Below are 16,833 nucleotides of genomic sequence, written 5' to 3' on the forward strand. Positions count from 1 at the left end.
AAATCCCATTTAATGACATGGCATCTCCTTAAAAAAAAAAAACAAAAAAACAAAAAAAAAACTTGATTTTTAGGAGTGAAAACAACCAAAAATCTATGGTTAGCATTTCTAACATTTGGCAAGAGGCGGATGATACGAAATCTTAAATAGGTTTCACGGGACTTCAACTTTGTTAATTTTACTACAGTAACAGATGTGAAACTGTAAACTGAGAATCACAACCTCACTGTGAGTCAAGCAGATCTTCAGTATAATTGAGAAGGGGATTTAAATCAAATATACTTTTCAATAATCAATTCAAGGTAATACAAAAACACTAGCAGAAGTATATTTAGACAAGTACCACACTATCAATCAATATGGGCTTTGGTGAGATCACTGTGATTTTTCCATGCAAAAGTTACCTTTTTTCTTAACTTTTTATTCCTTTTGTTAAAAAGGAAAATTTTCTTATAAAAAAGAAAGCAAAACCAAAAAAAAGAAAAAAATCACCTTAGAATTTTTATCCTTAACAAAACAACCTCAAATATGAATATTTTTAGTACAAAATTAATATATACAATTGATATTATAAATTGGTGTTTTGTAAAAGTTTTCAACTATTCCCAGTTTTTATAATTCAGTTACTTTATCTGTTTAATTTACCAGTTAGTATAATAAAAATCACACATCAAATTTGTATAATGGATAACTTAAGGAGTAATGCCACCTTTCATACCTACATACCTACATAGAAAGTGTATCCCTTATAAAAAAAAATAGAAGAAGAAGAATCAAACTATAAAGGTTAGCAATGCAACTGTATTTACATGAGCTGGATTAAACAATTTGGTTAATTTAGTGAGAGAGCAAGTAAATTTAGTAAACCCACATCCAGTTGATGAGGATGTTAAACAGGTATCAGAATCAGCATGAAGGCAAGTAGGAACACCTAGAGGAGGTAAGGCAGGAAAGGAATGGGGTTTCAAAGGATAGTATGTTAGAATAAGAGAGGGTGGGTGAAATGAAAGTGGGAAAGGCAAATTTTGCCCCGTTTTTCAGTTTTCCTAAGGCCTTGATAAGTGGTATTTTCCTTTCACTGAAAATAATTTTCTAGGTGGCTTATAGGAGGAGTGCTATATACTATTGCCACCTTTGTCTATCTCTTTTCTTTTTATGTTGAAGATATATTTTTACATCTAGAATATTTTATAATTCCTTTGTAAATCTAATGGTTCTAAAGTAGGAGGAAATTATGAAATCATTTAGTCTAACCAACGTCTTATTTTATTGATAAGGGGAACTGAGATACAGAAAAGCTATGGTTTATTAGTAGCAATTCCCTTGCTTCTAATCTACATAAAAATACTAGTGTGACTAAAAGGTTTAAAATACTGTATTTAATATTATTAAAAGCAAGAGACAATAAATACACATAAGAAATGCTTCAAAATTACAAAGAAAAAAATTACAAAAAGGAACTCTCCGCTCAGAAGAGCTAGTCATCTATTCTGATGTTAGTAACAAATACTGAATTAAAATCAAGAGTTTTTAAAAAATGTATTAGGGAAAAGGCACTGAATGATTAAAGTAGGAACACAAGAAATTACTACAAATATACAAAGTATATACAGAGTACTTACCAAGCACATATAATATCCTGGAGAAAATCCATAAAATGAGAAATATAAAGCTTCTCATATTACTATTTTCTCCCCAATTTATTTCTATCTCTATTTCATTGCAAGAACAAACTATATGATGAGATGATAAAATGGGATACATCTCCTTAATTCAAATCCCCAGCACCCTTTTATATGTAACACCTAGAAAATCTATTCCATTGCTGCTTTAGCTATGTGGTTCTAAATGACCATTCTCATATGCTTAGTTGAGGTGAAAAACAGAAGTTCAGGCTAGAGTTTGATGATATCAAATTCTGCAAAACTTTCTATGGCTATTTCTATTACATCATTTCAGTACATTAAAATACACTGTGTTGGCCGGGCTCAGTGGCTCACATGCTTGTAATCCCAGTACTTTGGGAGGCTGAAGAGGGTGGGTCACCTAAGGTCAGGAGTTTGAGACCAGCCTGGCCAGCATGGTGAAATTCCATCTCTACTAAAAAAAATACAAAAATTAGCTGGGCATGGTGGCATGTGCCTGTAGTCCCAGCTACTTGGGAGGCTGAGGCAGGAGAATCACTTGAACCCAGAAGGAAGGGGTTGCAGTGAGCTGAGATTGCACTACTGCCACTCCAGCCTGGGCCAAAGAGTGAAACTTCATCTAAAAAAACAAAAACAAACAAACAAAAAAACCCCACAAACAAAGAATAACCCAATGTGTTAAAATAAATATATCTATTAAATTTAACTTAAATATGTATGTTCCTAAGACTAAGATACTATTCACTCATATCTATGATCAGAGCCAACACAAATATTTTTCATCTGAATCACCTATACTAATGCTTCCTAAAGTATCTCTCTGGTGGAATGAAACACGAATTTACACATGACACGTGAGTAAATATTTTTAATTTTACTATTTAAACACTGATTTCAATATGTATTAGGAAAAAATTACACACGATTTTCTATTTTAAAAGTGAGTCAACTTAGAAAATGTATTAAGTTAGTAATAATACAGTTGGCATGAGAATATGGCAAAATTTACATATTTAAGGTTTGGGAAATGCTGGCTTACATAATGTAACTTCTCTGGGGATGAGCTAGCATAAATATTATTGTTGAAAGAAGTGAAAATTCCAAGCTAAATTATATTTTATTCTCTGTATTACTGCCTGGCTTTTATCTCATAAAGTAAGCATAATATGAAAGTGAGTTCTTTCTATATAAATTTAAGATATTTTACTGATGGAAGACAGCTTATGAAAACCAGCAGTTCAATGAGCAAAACTCACCTTTCTAATTTGCCAGTAAAATTAAAAACTCTAATTCACCTGATTAGAGGGCATACGTATCAGTAACATTCTGCATAATACTACATAGACTATATTCTGCAAACTATCACAATATTAAAACTATCTAACACATTCTTGCCCCAGTCCCATCTGTGTTGTTCTTTTCCCTCTATAAAAGGAAATGTTCATTAGAGACTATTAAAAGCTAAATTAAACTACCAAAAACTCAAATACTTACTGTCGCTGGGGAGGCCCGAGTTGTGTGTGTCACTGAGTGACCAGAATTCTCCATTGAGTTGCCGATCAGATAGGTTCCTCCAGAGCTGCTGATGAGTTGTCCTCCTGTGACGCCCATCTGAATCCCACCAGTGCCCACCATACTGTGGGATGAGACCACGGTAGTCACCTGGGCGGAACTCCCTTGAGTATCAAAGTAATTCCCTCCAGTGTTTTGGCTGTACATCTGCGTCTCTGTGTAAGGATACGTTGTTGTTCGGCTTTAGAAGAAGAAGAAGAAAAAAGAAATTTACTAGCTTATTTATGTCATCTTATTAATTTTTTTCCTAATATGAATGTAATTGAAACATATTGGTTGGCTTAGCTCTCGGAATATGGCAAGTTTTGCATTTTGTACAAAACTTCATTCCCAGAAACAGTTTGATTTACTTTTCAAATTAAGGGTTTACCCATTTAAATAAGTACCTCAACTAGTTCTGTACTACAGAGATTTTGCCCTCTCCTGGTGCCTACCTCCAGCATATAAATAAGCTCAGGTCTCTTCCCTCCAAGAAATCTTGCTGAACAACTTCAATTGCTTATAAAACGTACTACAAATCCCAGTTTTAGAAAAGCTGGAACCTGGAATAAGTAGGAGTAGTGTGAGTAGTTGACTTAGCTCCTACTTTGCTAATACTCAGACTACTTAACATTCCTGGGTGAGTCCCAATAAACCTCCATGACTAAAGGAGCTAGCATGGATCTCTTTCTTACCGCTACAAGGATCTTAAGCAAATAGTTTACTCACCTTGGACACTAAGTCCCTCCCTCATCTCTCTCTATCCCTTCACACTTAAGCTCCTCTTTTATAAGATGACTATTCCAACTCTTCATGTCCTCACTTTCCACTTTCCAACAATTACAGTCAAGCTTCTGCCCTTAGCCTTTCATTAGAACTGCTTTTAATAAGGTCACTTGTGACCACAGCTAAATACCAAGCTAAAAGACTCCTGTCAGTCCTTATCTCTTGTGACCTATCTATAGTATGACACTGTTGGCCACTCCATGTTACCCTTTCCCTCCCTTTTCTGTTCTGATTAAGCTTATTTGATTCATCTATTTTTATTTTCAATTGACTATAACTTCAATTTTAAGAGGATCTTTTTAACTTTTTATTTTAAAATACTAAGTTCTCAAGAAGTTATAAAAATATATATAGAACATGTTTTAAACATTCAAATACAAAATAGAAATTCCCAGTTCTTTTGCTGTTATCTTCAATGCTACCTCCTAAAGCTAGCCATTCCTGAGAGTTTGGTGTGTATGTTTTCAGACATGTCCTATATGTATCTTAAAGTCTGGACATCTTAACCTCTTTTGTCCCTTAATTTCTACGGCCCTTCTTTTCCACTTTTTGCTTTTTACCATAACCTCTCAAGAGCCTTTTGGAATCTCCAATTTTTCTACCACATCATCAAATATTAATATTTTTCTGAGTTTTCTGTTTTGAGCTCTTATTTTTATTTAGATCAAAGACCTTTACTACATACAGTACCGTATAATCATTTACACGCTCTTAGTAAACAATCTTACGTAAGTTGGTATGATTGCTCTCTTTACTTCCTAGTTATACTTTAAGAATATTAAATCTGGGTTTCTAACAGCCAAGTGGTCATCACTACTCAGAACTCCTATGAAATATGGGAGGCTGTGTAAAATGTAACATGATGAGATTCCTTTCCTCTCTTGTTCTTTCTTCCACACTTCCGCTTCTCAGTAGAGGGCAGCACCACCATCCTCAGCGTTGGAAATTATTGATTACTCTTCCTTCTAACTGACATGAGTTGCTGAGTCCTGTCAATTTTATCTTCTAAATAATTTTCCAATTCTCTTTTTCCATTATCATACACACTACTTTAATTCATAATGTTCTCTATTATACAGGCTGAGAATACCTTATCAACAATGCTTGGGACCACAAGTGTTTTGGATTTTGGATTTTTTTCAGATTTTGGAATATTTTCATATATAAAATGAGAGATCCTGGGGATAGGACCCATATCTAAATATGAAAGTCACTTATGTTTCATATACATCTTATACACATAGCCTGAAGGTAATTTTATAAAATATTTTAAATAATTTTGTGCATGACACAAAGTTTGTATATATTGAACCATCAGAAACCAAAGATGTCACTCTTATGTTGGTGCTCAAAAACTTTCAAATTTTCGAGCATTTCAGATTTTGGATTTTGCATTAGGGATGATCAACCTGCAACTGCCTTCTAATTGATTTTCCCTTCTCTAATCAGTTGCTCTTGCAATCTATCTCCAACTTTGCTGCCAGGAGAATGTTCTATAATGCAAATATAAAAATAAAACTGCTTCAAAACCTTCCTATGATTCTCTCTTGCCTTCAGAAAAAAGTTCAAAACTCTTGTCCATCTTACAAAAATCATCAGGGGGTCGTGACTATATAATCTCAAGACTTGGTATTAGCCATGTTATCAAATGCTCTCTTCACTCGCATCATATTGGCCATTTTTCTGGTCCTGCTAAAGTGCCCTTTTCTCTTGCCTTTCTACTTCACTACATAAGAATTCTTCTGCCTAAAAGGCCTTTTCATTTTTTTCCACCTCCCTTCCTTTGTCCTAATCATCCTTAAACTCCCAACAGAAGCTCCTTATCTCAAAATTATTTTCTGCATCCTTTGCCCTCTATGGCCACTCCTCACAGGGCTGTTATGTTTTATGCTCTGTACTTTCCCAACATGCTTTGAATTCCTGAAACATAGCTCTTGATGTGTTAATTTCCTCGAGTCTTCCTACTCCCATCAGTACTCTCAACACTTAACACAGTTGCTGGTACATAGCTGGCACACTAAGCAGTCAACAAATAAAAATATTTAAAACTACAGTAGACATAATAGCCAGTTTCATAAATTTCTGTATCACAAATCTTTTATTTTGTTAAAACATAAGAAATTATGCTAAACTACTCCAAGATTTTTGATTAATTTAAAACAAGTACTTTTAACTCATTATAAATTATACTTGTAATTTACAATACATACTTTAGTAAAATAATAAGGGTGTTCTGAAAATATTCCACACTGGGTAAAGTGCCCTTTCCAGAAAGAGCTGCAGCAAATCCAGGTAAAAAGTTTAGTCTGGGGTGATGATAGAAACAGATTCATAGAAAATGTTTTTTTTTTAAAGTGACATAGAAAAGTGTCACTTAAAATACATGTACCATTCTTCTCATCACTGCTGTATTTCCCAACTGGAAATCTCATTTGTTTCTTTATTTACATGTTTATTTAATAAAATAAAACAGCCATGTTGGTTTCAAATTTTGATAAAATGAGAACTGGGGTCATTTTAATTTTTGTCTACCAAATATGACAGTGGCCCCACTTAACTATGCTTAAAACAGCACAATCTGATGTTGATATTTAAGTATAGTCAAATAAGCTGTAGAAACAGATATAGGACAATAAATACTTTGACAGATGCAGGACATGGTGCCCCCTTTCCTTTTTATCATCCAAGCAGGATGATTCAGGATGCCCCCTACTAGTAAGCAGATTTCTCAAATAAAACATAATAATAGCTAAATATAGCTAATATTTACTGACCATTTACTATGCAACAGGTACTATTCTATGTGCTTTTTAGGCATTAGCTCATTAAATTTTCATAATAATTCCATGAGGTAGGTGTTGTTATATTAATAATTCCTGTTTCACATACAAGGTGAATAACTGAAGTTTGGATTGGTTAAATAACTTAGTCTACAGCACAGAGCTGATGAATCATGGATCTGGAATCTAAACAATCTATATTCTCAACCATTATGTCAAAAAAAAGGAACATAACTTTTTACATCTGTCAATGATACATGTCAACAACTACTAAGGAATAGCTTAACAAATGGAATAGGGACCATATGAACTTCTTGTTGCTATTTTGAGATTTCCTTACAGCTTACTTTACTGTTTTCTAGCACTACACTATTCTCCATTATTACCCAGAAAGAGGCCTATAGACGATGTACTTGCAACTGTAAAGAAGCAGCCATGGAAAAGGCAGGGCCATTTCAGAAGATACTTAGCACTTCAGATTGGAATTTTAGATGTTCTGTGATCATGGAAGTTGCTACCCCACCATAAGAAAAACATCCCAAGGGATCACTGCAGCTTTTGGGCCTGTCCTCTTTGTATCATTATACTCAGTAAAGGACAGTAATGCAAATAAATGCATCACAGATATATAAAATCTCTATATAGCCCTCAAAGTCAGTTCATAAGCTAAAAAATGACCAAAGAAGAGGAGAAGGGATAAAGTCACTAAAGAGTATGCCTAATCCATAAACTATCCCCATTACTACATTGTGCGACTGTGGACAAGGCTTGGCTACTCTATAAACACACACTGGGGTAAAGAGTAGCAATTTTTAGAGAGAAAAAGCACACAATTATATTAAGGAATGAAGTGTGATAAATTGTCTGAATTTGGCTTTGACAAAAATACACTTGCAATTGGAAATGGGGGAGACTTTCAAACACTGGGTTGAGTAATACAGGCAGATTATAATATCCTTAGCTGGGCCAGGCACGGTGGCTCATGCCCACAATCCCAGCACTTTGAGAGGCTGAGGTGGATGGATCACCTGAGGTCAGGAGTTTGAGACCAGCCTGGCCAACATGGTGAAACCCCGTCTTTACTAAAAAAAATACAAAAAATCAGACAGGCATGGTGGCACACACCTGTAATCCCAGCTACTTGGGAAGCCGAGGCAGAAGAATCGCTTGAACCTGGGAGATGGAGGTTGCAGTGAGCTGAGGTCATACCACTGCACTCCAGCCTGGGCAACAGAGCGAGACTCCATCTCCAAATTAATCATCATCATCATCATCATATCCTTAGCCACTGTCCCTTAAAGGTAAGAAGACAAGCATGAACCCACTTGTTGGAGTCCCTGGAGCCAGAGCCAGAGCCAGAAACATGCACAAGTAACAGGTAACTCCTAAAGGTTTTTTCCATGTCTAAATACTTTAAGTTCCTGAATAAATACTTAAGAATTAATTTTAAAAAGGAAGCACCAACAGCAAAAATAAACAGTTCTTTTTAAGGTACCAGAAATAGACTCTCTAATTCTGATATCTCAGATCAGCTCATCTTTTATATTGTATACTGAATATATTCTTCATAAGAGTTACTGCTTGCACACTATTTTCTCCAGAAATTTCCTAAACATATGTTCAAGAAAACGACTCAATTTTTGGCATATCAGATTGAAAGCAGCTAACTATTTCTGGACTGTACATTCCTGAAATAGATAAATCCCCAAGCAATTCTGTGCACATTTAAAAGATACCGCTGTGTTCATTTTGTTTGTTCTGTATTGATTACCATAGACTAAATCATGAAACTATGTTATATTATTTCTATAGCAGCATAGAAATCTTTCCATTGTTCTGCATATGTATCCAGTAATGAATGTGAACACATCGATATGTGTATACTTGCTGACAGAAGCTTCTTCATAGCTGACTCTATTATAAGGTTCTATGTAAATGTCAGGACTCTGATTCATTGAATTCAGTAATTTTGTGCTGTTTGTTTCCCATTGTGCCTTAGCACTACCTTGGCTAAGGATGACCTTGAATATTCCCTACTTACTTATTCACTAGAATGATTATGGCAATTTATCTTAGCCATAACCAATTTTTTCTGTTTTCTTTATCTTCAGGTGTCTTATCCACAATTCCAGATACTCAGTATCTCTAAATTCTGTATTTTGTATTTTACTAAGATTTTGAATATCCTCCAACCAATAAGCTTGTCACTATAAAATCAAGCAATGGCATGAAAGTGATAAATTAAGGAAATAAAGTAGCTTGTAAATCTCATACCATAAATTGTATTATAAAGATGGAATATAGATATGGTAACCATTATCTTACATGGGTACAACATTTTATTGCTTTTAGGCTACTCTGCATACATTCTTTTAACAAATATTTAATAAGCATCTATTCTGGCACCTAGAATAAAAGGAACAACACAGACATGACCTCTACTGTTATTAGGGCTATATAACACAAGGAGAAAGTGGGCAAAAATAAGAAAGAAAATAAGACAATTAGAAGTTTTCTTCATTCCTATGAAAGCAAAAAAATACAATATAAAAGTAGAATAGGCCAGAGGCTTGGTGTCTCACGCCTGTAATCCCAGCACTTTGGGAGGCCGAGGCAGGCGGATCACAAGGTTAGGAGATCGAGATCATCCTGGCTAACACGGTGAGACCTTGTCTCTACTAAAAATACAAAAAATTAGCTGCACGTGGTGGCGGGTGCCTGTGGTCCCAGCTACTGGGGAGGCTGAGGCAGGAGAATGGCATGAACCCAGGAGGCGGAGCTTGCAGTAAGCCGAGATCGAGCCCCTGTACTCCAGCATGGGTGACAGAGCGAGACTCCGTCTCAAAAAAAAATGAAAAAAAAAAAAAAAAAAGTAGAATAAATAAGAGAGAGCATACTAGATAGGATAGTTAAGGAAAGTTATCCCTGAAAGCCAGATTTTTTTTTTAGACTGAAACTAAAAGATGAAAAGGAGTCAGCCCCACGGAAAACAGGAAGAATAATATTTTAGGAAGAGAATACAAAAACTCACAACATAGCACACAACACAGGAAAGATACTGATATTTAGAAAGAAATTAGAAGTCTTAAGTATTTTAGATACAACATATGAGAAAGCTGTTAGAAGGAAATGAGGTTAAAGTAGGTAAAAACTAAACATGCATGCAGTGTAAACAATTTTCTTAACTGCAGGCCATGATCCAGTAGTGGGTCATGAAATGAATTTTAATAGGTCACAACAGCATTTAAAAAAGAGACTAGACTAGACTAGAAAACATCAGTGCTTATTACACTGAATAAGAATCATTTTTAGAAATTTTGTTTCTATCATATACAGAATATACACATAAATGATGTGTGTGTGAATGCCCGGGTATGTGTGTATGTACTTACCAGAGTATGAAATGTATGCCTAACTTTCTCACAGTGGGTGATAGTTTTAAAAGCTTAAAAGCCACTGTTACAGACTATTGTAAGAAGTTTGGATTCTGATTTGGGCTGGGATAGTGGTAAAGGCCTTATGGGTAGGAGGAGGTAGGGCAATGTTCTAGCCAGAGAGCCAACCTACAAAGTCCTGAGGCCAGACAGGTAAAAATACACCATGAGAAAATGGAGTTGCAATCAGGGACCATGACTGTGATGGGCCATGTAAGATGATTCTGGAACCTGCGAATTAGATACAACAATAGGAGGTGATCTTATTGGAAGCTTGCTCAGTGAAGTGAGGGCATTTATATGTCTGATTGAACTAGACTGAGTTAATAACTAAAGGCAGTCAGAATGAGCCACTTTTTAGTATCTTAGAAAAGTTTGAGAGCACAAGAGGTGCATTTGGGAACCAGGGACAAATGTTTTTAAGAGACAGGGGGATATATTATCTTCCTTAATCTACATGAAGTTAATCATACAGGTTAGAAGTTGTTACCCCACTTCTATAGATGGGGAAAGTAAGATGTGAGGAGGTAAGAACACTTGCTCTGAGGATGACACAGAGAGTGAAAAGATGAAGGAAGACTGGAACTCTGGTCTGGCTATCTCCCAGTCCAGCGCTCTTTCTTTTATGCTACCTGTTTGAAATGTGTACACACTACCAAATAAACTGGATTTAAAGAGGAATGGCAAATTAAAATTTTCTTAGAAAACTCGCTATATGATTAAGGAAATCAGCCATATGTTTTGGAGCAGGATAAAAACTGGCCCTACACTTTTTTGTTTTGTTTTTATTTCTAAGGACTTGGAAGAGAAAGTAATATTTGGTTTTTAGAGAAATCTAGTAAATATTTTATTTCTTGCTGTAGAATTTTCTTGTTTTTTTCAGAAAATGTCCCATGAATCCACACACTCCTTACCAAAAATAATTGACCAGGAAAACCATTTCAGTCAATATTAAAAACAAACAGTAAAAAGAAGGTAGGACGCTCTTTTCTTCTCATTATTTAATTACTTTTTAAATTACTTTCAAGCCCACTGGTGTGTAGACTCTTTTCCAATTAAATTTATATATTAACTTCAAAGTGTCAAATGGATAAAAGTAGAACATGCTCCAGTTGAAGGGGGGACACAGATGATGGAGCAGAGTCTGTTTCTCTCTTTCCTTCCCAGTACAGCCCCCTCTGCGCCTCTCCTCCACCGTAGAACTCCAGGGCTCCACAGAACACAGACAACCAGTGATTAATTGATTGATTCCAGGGAACACAGACAACCAATAATTAATTAAGTGATTCTGTCAGTTGATCAACAGATAATTATTGAGTATGTCTCAAGAACCATATTTTGTAACAGATAAAACAGCATATAAAGCATAGCAAAGTCACTACCCACAAAGGATTTAAAATTCCTTAATTCAAAGGAATTACTAATATCCTAAATACTTATTCCACAATTTTAAGCATTGTGATTTATGGCCAGAAAGACCTATAGCCTATATCCCTGCCTAGGAATCTAGTCCATTTTTATCATGTTGAAGATTCATTGAAGTAGAGATACTTATCGTAATTTCTGTTCGTTATACAGCATCTGAACTCTCTATGTTTGTACAGTTTCTTAACTTGTGAATGTTGGTGGGAGACTAATCCCACTTCCAAATATAATAGCTCAAAAAGCCAGGTACTGGCTTTTCCAACCTCCCTTATAAACAAGCTAAAGGAAATCAACTTAGCACTCAAATAACCAGGTGGACTTGCTCTAAATAAGGAGCTAGGGGCACAAAGCAATGGAAATGGTGACACACTGTGAGAGACATGTCAAGTTTACAGTGGCAGTAGGGCCAGGATCCAAGATCAGTATCCAGGGGTAGCAATGGCAGACAGTGTTTGGGATGGCTGCAGTGGTGTGGTGTCTGTACTGCACTCTCTCTGTGCTATGGTTTTGTGCAAGGTCTGCCTGCTGCCTGACATTACTTGTGCCTGCCTTTTCCCAGCGTGATTCTCCAGACTTCCTGGAAATTCTGTGAGTAACAAATATCTTTCAATAAATTCTTTGTCTTAAATAGGCCAGAGTTGGTTTCTGTTGCTTGAAACCAAGAACCTCTGCCTTAAACAGCTTCAAATTATGTAGTTTTTACATGGACCACCAAAGCCCTGCAAAGAAGTAGCTACATTATTTGGAATCTTCAACAAATTGCATACACACACACACACACACACACACACACACACGTATATATGTAAAATCTCTGCCTGGCCCACATGCACTACTTATTGACTTATTTAAGTTTCAAAACAGATATTCTCAAGTGCTCCACATCAGACTGAAGGCAGAGGATACACCAGAAAGATGACATGTCTATTTTGTGGAAGACACCAAAAGGAAAACAGTACTTCAGAAAGGAATTCAATTGACCTGATATTAAATCTCACCTTATTACATAAGAATAAAAAACAATAGGTTAAATATAAAGTGATAAATACTACTGAATATCACTAACAAAACATCTGCTTTCACTTATATTCAAAAGACATACTTATTTCTTCTAACTTCAACTGCCATAATAAAAAGTAAAACAATAAAAAGCATTTATTCAGCCATTGCTATACCTACTGGGGAGGAAATGCAAGAATAAATGTTAAAAGTCAGTAATACTTCTTGTAATAATTTACTGAGTTTTCTCCTTCATGTGTCGTATTTTCATTACTATATATGCTGATAATATAGAGTACTGGAATCATAACTTTATACCATCGTATGATTATTTTGTAAGGAACTGCACATCTTTACTTAGCATTTAAATTCTTTATTTCTGTAGGGTAGAACAGTGGTTCTCACACTTTTGATGTGCATCAGAATCACCTGGAGTGCCTGTTGCAACACAGAGAGCTAGGTCCCACCCCCAAAGTTCCTAATTCTGTAGAACTGGGGTGGGCACCAAAAGCAGGCATTTCTAACAAGTTCTCAGTTGATGTGAATGCTACTGGTCTGGGGAATACACTTTGAGAACCATTGTACTAGTTGATACTACAATTATGAAACCTGATTTTCACAGGAATGAAAGGGAAAAGGTGTTTTAAAATTTATTCTAGGCCAGGTGCGGTGGCTCACGCCTGTAATTCCAGCACTTTGGGAGGCCAAGGCAGGCAGATCACGAGGTCAGGAGTTCAAGACCACCTTGGCCAATATGGAGAAACCCTGTTTCTACTAAAAAGTACAAAAATTAGCCAGCTGTGGTAGCGTGCGCCTGTAGTCCCAGCTACTCAGGAGGCTGAGGCAGGAGAATCGCTTGAACCCAGGAGACGGAGGTTGCATTGAGCTGAGATGGCACCATTGCACTCCAGCTTGGGTGACAGAGTGAGACTCCATCTCAAAAATAAAATAAAATAAATTAATTCTTTTAGCCTACTTGAGTTTAAAAAAAACCCCGAACTCTACTGTTATAAAAAGTAATTTTATATTCTGTGGCAGTTGCTCATGATAACATTACCAAAATTTCCAGTGCTATAATGGTTTTTGAAGCATACCAAAAAGATATACATAGTCAGTACATATATGAGTCACTTGCCCTGACAACAGAGGTCAGGGAAATAAATATGGACTTAAATCAATTTTAGCAGAAATGCCATTATAAAAGATTTGATTTGAAGTCACTGATAAAAATTTATAAACAAGAAAAACTGAGTAACCACACACATGTAAGTCTCAAAAGTTTTTCACCAGAGGAAAAAACACAACAAAACAAATAAGAAAGCTATGTGAATGCTACATCAGCAGCATCTCAATTCAGTTTCATTCATTTTTTCCCTGTGTACCTAAAGCCACCAAGTAGTCAGCTCCTCTCTCACCTATCATTCAATGCTAGTCTTTAATTCATTCAACAAATACAGATTGAGCACCTATCATGGGCCACTGTTCTAGGTATTAGAGAGAGAACAGGATGCAAACAAACCAGGTCCCTGCCCACATTAAGCTTACATTCTAGTGGGGGAGAGATAAGTGATCAGTTAAGAATGATAGCCAAGAGAATGACAGATAGTCATACATGTTATGGAAGAAATGTGGTCTCTCTTAGAGAATACTGGAGAAATATGTACACCAATATGCTTCTGAAGCTAAAGTCACAGAAAACTTATCTGGTCAATAATAAGAATGAGGAGAAGCAAATAAGATAGGAAGAGAAAAGAATATAGAGTCAGAGAAGCCAGAAAAAGACACTGATTTAAGGATAGAGTGGTTGACTGATTGATGGCTAGAGATTAAGTAAATTTAATCTAGAAGGATATCTGTTAGATTTAACAACTGAAGGTCATCAATGACCTTGATAAGGGCAATTGTATTGTAATGTGGAGAAGCAAGCAAGCTTGGAAGGGGCTGAAGAGCATGTGGGCAGCAGTATCTCAATTCAGTTTCATTCATTTTATCTCTGGTACTTAAAGCCACCAAGTAGTCAGCTCCTGTCTCATCCATCATTAAATGCTAATCTTCATTTAACTCATTCAGCAAATACAGATTGAGTACCTATCATGGGTTTTAGGTATTAGACAGCGAACAGGGTGCCCTTTCATGGTCTTTTCCACATAAGGGCAGTCCTCTCTCCAAGAGAAATTTCTACGTAACCAGCCATAATACAATTACTGAAATCTAAATGGCAAGTGGATTCAAAAACCAACTCCTATATCAGTCAGAATGTGTACACAAGTAGAAGCATAAATGAAGAAAGCACCTCCGCATCTCAATTACAGAATTCCACGTAACCATTTCTCTTAAGGAGACAGCATTTGAATAAGAAGAAGAAAGCATAATTTCACCTGCAAATACTGAAATTTCATATTCCACTTATAGAAGAAAAGAGACTGAAGAAATATTCCTTTTAAGGTTTCTTATTAATCATTTAAACTGTATGGGAAAATAATTAGATGACTTCAAAAATGCACTAATACATGATTTTTCAAGAGATGACTATAGGTATAGTACTTTAAAAATGGATTTTAAATTATTCAATGTCAACATATATTAGTGTACCATTTCCCAAAGCATAACATGTGATTTTATTAGATATTATTCAGGTAAAAGTGTTCTGTGGTTCTACACATTTCTATAGGACTTTTCAGAGCTTTGAAAAGGGTAACAGGAATTGAGTGTTCTAAAGAGAAAGTGAATCACATAGTGTTTCCCTGCTTGTGTAACCACAGAACTCTTAAGGGACTAATGTATAATGGATCATGGTATGAGAAGTTATGTATTGGAGTTGAGAAATCTATAATCTAAACAGGAACACTACTAGAACAGATATACACACAATGAACAATTTTGCGTTTTAAAACACTGATTATCTCTAAACAGTGGGCAAGCTTCAAAGAATGGTTTTATAAGAAAATCCTTTAAAATAAAGATTTCTTAATTTGACCACAATACAGCATGATGTCTCTATTTCCACTTTGACTAGCATGATGTAGGAGCAAGTGGGGGAGGTATGAGTCAAAAAAGAGTGGGGGAAGAAAAAATCTTTTTATTTAAAAAAAATATTTCTTAACTACACCAAGAAATTTCCATTGAAATGAACTCTCTACATGGTATGCAATGTTTCCCAGCAGGTTTAATCATAGTATTCTAAATGATTAAATATCATAAATAGTAAGAATTTATAGAAATAAAGATAATGATCAAGCCTTTGGGAAAATCTTGGAAAAACTACTGCAAGGAAATACACAAATGATGTAGCACAGGTTCCTACAGAAGCAAGGATAAAATAAACAGGGGCAAAAGTGAATTAAATTACCTTCTCCCTTGAGCAAAAAGCTACTATATTCCAACACACAGTGCTGTAAGGCAGTCTCAGTTGTTTAACTGAAATGTACGCTCACTCACTAACCCACACTGTTATGCCTGCTTTGCTGGCAGTAATTGTCCATATTCACAGGGAGAACCAGGTAAACACTTTAGTATCATCAAATTATAATGATTACACTTTTTCATAAGTGACGACACATATCTGTGAGAGCTGTCATCACCTCTTGAGTGAGACCCCATGCATTATGGCTACATGACATGGGGACACTGGTGACAAGAGCATTAGTAAGCATGCACAGGTTGTAGGGCCATGTATTGGGTGCTCAAAAGTTCATGATAAAGATCAGAGTCCCTATTTTCTGGAAGTATCATTAGCAAAAAGCATTTATTATCACATAGAAGTGGGACTCTGACTGTGATACAAGTCAGGGATCAAACACTAACTTGCTATTAATTCAGTGTGGTAGAATAGAAGAATATGGAATATTCTTTCCTAACATACATGGAAGTGTGCCAAATAAAAAGAAGTCACAGAAAGACCCTAAAATGAACATTAGAGACAAAAATTGTAATAGTCAAATGTCAGCACTACAAAATTACAGAAAGACTGAAATAGCTTATGCTGAAAAAAATTTTCTAGTCCTATTTGAGAAAAAATATTCATAGTCCCTAGTTGCTAAAATTTTGAGTATAATTCATGGCAACACAATGACATTTCCTTATTAAGTATAAAAATGATGCTACAGAACCTTTAGTCAAAAATCATCCTTGATAGTAAAGAAAGGTTTTTAAAGATGCATCTTCTCCCTCTTGACCAAAAGTGCACATTTGTGACATTATCGGCTAGAGTTG

General features: G+C 35.6%; 1 protein-coding gene across 15 annotated transcripts in view; it reads right to left on the reverse strand.

Annotated features, from left to right (window-relative positions):
• The window catches only part of RFX3 (regulatory factor X3), a 311,794-nt gene that overhangs the window by 108,950 nt on the left and 186,011 nt on the right, over positions 1-16,833 (reverse strand). For all 15 annotated transcript variants that reach the window (XR_004177857.1, XR_004177855.1, XR_004177856.1 and 12 more), the window contains one exon: positions 3,141-3,399. Coding sequence is in view for 12 of the 15 variants with exons in the window: in XM_031654201.1 (XP_031510061.1) it covers positions 3,141-3,399 (259 nt within the window). In the remaining 3 variants the exon portion in view is untranslated. The remainder of the gene's footprint in view (positions 1-3,140; positions 3,400-16,833) is intronic.

This window comes from Papio anubis, chromosome 13 (genome assembly GCF_008728515.1).
Source record: "Papio anubis isolate 15944 chromosome 13, Panubis1.0, whole genome shotgun sequence".
Taxonomy (NCBI): Eukaryota; Metazoa; Chordata; class Mammalia; order Primates; family Cercopithecidae; genus Papio; species Papio anubis.